At 67.4% G+C, this 4,476-nt stretch overlaps 1 protein-coding gene across 1 annotated transcript in view; it reads right to left on the bottom strand.

The window, feature by feature from the left end:
- TSPAN31 (tetraspanin 31) overlaps nucleotides 1-2,922 on the bottom strand; it is a 5,744-nt gene extending 2,822 nt beyond the window's left edge. The window contains 6 exon segments of the mRNA XM_068663313.1: nucleotides 1,002-1,089; nucleotides 1,209-1,264; nucleotides 1,885-1,933; nucleotides 2,036-2,140; nucleotides 2,233-2,306; nucleotides 2,907-2,922. Of these exon segments, the coding sequence (XP_068519414.1) occupies nucleotides 1,002-1,089; nucleotides 1,209-1,264; nucleotides 1,885-1,933; nucleotides 2,036-2,140; nucleotides 2,233-2,306; nucleotides 2,907-2,922 (388 nt within the window).
- Between the last annotated feature and the right edge of the window lie 1,554 nt (nucleotides 2,923-4,476).

The following is a 4,476-nucleotide window of genomic DNA, read 5'->3' as shown; positions in this document are numbered from 1 at the left end:
CCAGGTAGAGCTTCCCGCTGAGCTTCTGCTCGGTCTCCACGTTCTCCTGCTTGATGTTGATGAGGAAGATGCTGTGGCTGCGCGAGCTGTGCTCGTTCATGTCTGCGGGCACACCACACCGCTGCGCCCCACCGGACCCCCCCCCAAAAAAAAAACAACTCCCTGGACACCCCAAACACCCCCAGGGCACCCAGGGACCCCCTGGAACCCCCAGGGACCCCACAGACCCCAATAACTCACAAGGCACCCCAGGGACCCCACAGTGTCCCCCAGTCCCTTACAGTACCCCAATAACTCCCATGGCACCACACCGCTGCGCCCCACCGGACCCCCCCCCAAAAAAAAAAACAAAAAAAAAAACAACCTCCCAGACACCCCAAACACCCCCAGGGCACCCCAGGACCCCACAATGTCCCCCAGTCCCTTACAGTACCCCAATAACTCCCATGGCACCACACCGCTGCGCCCCACGCCCACCGGACCCCCCCCCCAAAAAAAAAAAAAACCTCCCTGGACACCCAAACACCCCCAGGGCACCCCAGGGACCCCATAGCGCCCCAGGGACCCCACAGACCCCAATAACTCCCATGGTACCACACCGCTGCGCCCTGCGCCCACAGGACCCCCCCCAAAAAAAAAACCCTCCCCAGACACCCCAAACACCCCCAGGGCACCCCAGGGACCCCACAGTGACCCAGAGCCCCTTACAGCACCCCAATAACTCCCATGGCACCACACCGACCCCCAGGGACCCCCAAATGACCCCAATACCTCCTACAGCATCCCAGGGACCCCCAGGAACCCCCAGAGACCCCCAAGGACCCCCCCCCATCTCCCCAGAGCCCCCCCAACAACCCCAATACCTCCCACAGCACCCTAGAGACCCCACAACCCCCCAGAACTCCCCCCCCGCGGTGCCCCAGGGCGGCACACCGAGGACCCCGGGACCCCCCAAGACCCCCCCATGTCCCCCCCCCTAGTGCCCCCCCCCCAGTGCTCACTGGTGACGGCCACGTGCCGGTTGGATTTGCCCTCGTCGATCACGTCCAGGATCTCCTCGGGGCTGGACACGAAGCGCTCCGTGCACCCCTGGGGGGGGGGGCAAAAAAAATGGGGGGGGGGGCAAAAAGGGGGGGCTCAGCTCAGCCTCCTGGCCCCCCCCACACAAACACACACCATGGGGTTGCCCCCCCCCCCCCCAAGCTCACCTTGACGTAGGGCACCCGGTTCTTGTCCTCGTGCACCGACAGGTTGGTCTTGGTCACTGGGGGGGGGGGCACGGGGGGGGCACGGCCCCAGTGCGTGACTGGGAGCCCCCAGTGCTGCCCAGTTCAGCCCAGTGCTGCCCAGTGCATCCCAGTACTGCCCACTGCATCCAGTGCTGCCCAGTTCCCAGCCGGTGCCTCCCAGTTAGTCCCAAACAGCCCTTGGTACTCGCCCAGTATTTGCCTGATGGCCACCAGTGCCTCCCAGTATGCTCCCAGTATGCTCCCAGTACCCTCCCAGTGCCCCCGCTGTCCCCCCGTGCTTCCCAGTATCCTCTTAGTGCCTCCCGGTACCCTCCCAGTACACTCCGAGTACTTTCCCAGTGCCCCCACTGCCCCCCCAGTTCTTCCCAGTACCTTCCCAGTGTCTTTCCATGCCCTGCAATGCCTTCCCAGTACCCTCCCAGTACACTCCCAGTGCCCCTGCTGTCTCCCAGTACTTCCCAGTAACCTCCCAGTACTCTTCCAGTGCCCTCCCAGTACCCCCGCTGTCCCCCAGTGCTTTCCAGCACCTTCCCAGTACTCTCCCAGTACCCTCCCAGTAACTTCCCAGTGCCCCCGCTGTCCCCCAGTACCCTCCCAGTGCCTCCCAGTACCCTCCCAGTACCCCCCCACTCACTGTCCAGCAGGTCCCGGATCTTGTCCAGATAAATTTCAAAGTAGGAAACCTTTGGGGGAGGGAATTGAGGTGAAGTTGGGGTGCGGGGGGGGGGGGTGCACCCAGGCCCTGACCCCCCCCTCCCAGTGCTCCCAGTGCTCCCAGTGCCCACCTTGATGTGGAACTCGAGGTTTTCGTCCATGGCGTAGATGTGGTTGAAGATGTCCTGGGCGATGCGGGGGATGATGCCCATCTGCTGGGGGTCGTGCAGCTTCCCCTGGGGGGGGAAATTCAAAATTTTTTTTTTGGGGGGGGGTTCTGAGCTGCCCCCCCCCACCCCCATAAATCCCCCCCCCCCCCCCCCCTCACCTCCATGGTGTGGGTTTTGCCCGACGAGGTCTGCCCGTAGGCGAAGATGGTGCCGTTGTACCCCGCCAGCACGTCTGGGGGGGGGGCGTCAGTGTGAGGACCCCCCCCCACCTCGGGGACCTCCCCCCCGGACACCCCCAAACCCGCCTGAGATGCCCAAGGGATGCTGAGCCCCCCCTCGCAGAGCACCCCGCAGCCCCTGAGATTGCAGAGCCCCCCCCCAAATCCCAGAGCCCCCCCCAAAACCCACAGAACCCCCCCTAGTCCTGCAGACCCCAAAATCCCACAGAATCCCCCCAAAAAAACATAGAGCCCCCCCAGTCCCACAGAGCCCCCAAGTCTCACAGAACCTCCCCCAAACCTACAGACACCCCCCAAATCCTGCAGAGCCCCCCCCAAATCCCACAGAGCCCCCCATCCTGCAGACCCCCCCAAGTCCCACAGAGCTCCCCCAAAATCCCACAGAGCCCCCCCCCAAAACTCCACCCCACCCCAGTCCCACAGACCCCCCCCCAAATTCCAGCCCCCCCCCGGACCCACTGAACACCCCCCCCCCTCACCTTCCCCCATCCCCAGAGCGGAGGGAGGGGTGGTCCCAAGGCTGGGTGCCCCCCCCCATGGTGCCCCCCCCCCCCATGGTGCCCCCCCCCCATGGTGCCCCCCCCCCCGCTCACCCTTGACGATCTGCATGGCGCAGGCATGGTAAACCTGCTCCTGTGTCGTGTTGGGGGGAAGACGCGGTCGAAGACGTAGGGTTTGCCCTGGGGGGGGGCACAAAAAAAAATGGGGGGGGCCATAAAGGGGGGGGGGGCTGTGTCCAGCAGGGCCCCCCCCAAAGTGCTGGGGGGCAGCGCCAAGCTCAGGGCTCCCCAAGGGGCACCAGTATGATCCAGTGGGGCCCAGTAAGGAGTGGGGGGGTGTGCTGGGGGGGGGGTGAGTGCTGGGCTTCCCTGCCCCCCCCATATTTTCTCTGCCCCCCCATATTTTCTGTGCCCCCCCCATATTTTCCCTGCCCCCCCAGCCCCCAGCCCCCCCATGTCCCCATATGCCCCCGCCCCCCCGGTCCCTCCCCGTACTCCTGACCCCCCCGCGCCCCCCTCCCCTTACACAACCCCCCCAGACCCCCCCAGAGCCCCCCCCCACACCCCAAGACCCCCCATATCCTTGCATACACCCCCATAGCCCCCCCATAGCCCCCCCATAGCCCAGACCCCCCCAGACCCCCACATAACCCCCCAGACCCCCCATGCACCCCCATACACACCCCAGAGCCCCCCCAGACCCCCCCAGACATCCCCAACACCCCCCATACACCCATACCCCCCCGCCCCCCCATTCCCCGCCCCCCCCGCCCATTCCCCGCCCCGCCCCGCCCCCCCCGGGCGCTGTCCAGGCCCCGGTGCTGAACCCCCCCCATCCCCCCCCCCCCCCCGCCGCAGCCCCCGCGCTGCGGACCCAGGGACGGGGCCACACCGGGTGGGGGGGCAGGACCCCCCCACATCCCCCCCCACCCCCCCATGCCCCCCCCCACGCTCAGCCCCTCCCCCGCAGCACCCCGCATTGCGCTGCCCCCCCCCCCCAGCGGCGCAGCATCACCGGCCCCCCCCCCGCCCAAATCGGCCCCCCCACACACACCCAAGGACCCCCCCCCCCCCCCCCCACAACCTCCCCTTTCGCAGGACTGGGGGGGTCATTTTGGAGGGGGGGGCGGGGGGGTTTGGCCGCTGTCCCTGAGCCCCCCCCCCCCCCATGGTTTTATCGCGGGGGGGGGCGGCGGCACCTAACAAAGGGTTGGGCCGGGCCACAGCCGGGGGGGGATTGCGGGGTGGGGGGGGGAAGATCTGCGGCAAACGCCCCCCCCCCCCCGCAGACCCTCACGGGGCCTCTGATCGTGCTGGGTGTGGGGGGGGGCACGTTGTAAACAACCCCCCCCCCCCCGGTACTGGGGGCCATGGGGAGCGCCCCCGGTGACCTTTACAAAGGGATTTTTTTTTTGGGGGGGGGGATAAAAAAGGGGGGGGAACGCCCCGGGGGGGGGCTGGGCACATTTGGGCACCAGCTCTGCGGCCACACCCAGGCCGATTTTCGCCCCCCCCCCCCGGCCATTCCCCACCCCCCCTGCAGGCTCTAATCCCCCCCCCAATCTGACCCCCCCCATCCATCCCAGCCCCCCCCCCATCCTCCTACTGCCCCCCCCAACCCTGACCACCCCCAAAAACCTCTCTGCCCCCCCCCAGCTACTCC

Source organism: Anas acuta, chromosome 29, assembly GCF_963932015.1.
Source record: "Anas acuta chromosome 29, bAnaAcu1.1, whole genome shotgun sequence".
Lineage (NCBI taxonomy): Eukaryota > Metazoa > Chordata > Aves > Anseriformes > Anatidae > Anas > Anas acuta.
This window is presented reverse-complemented; position numbering and strand designations above follow the sequence as displayed.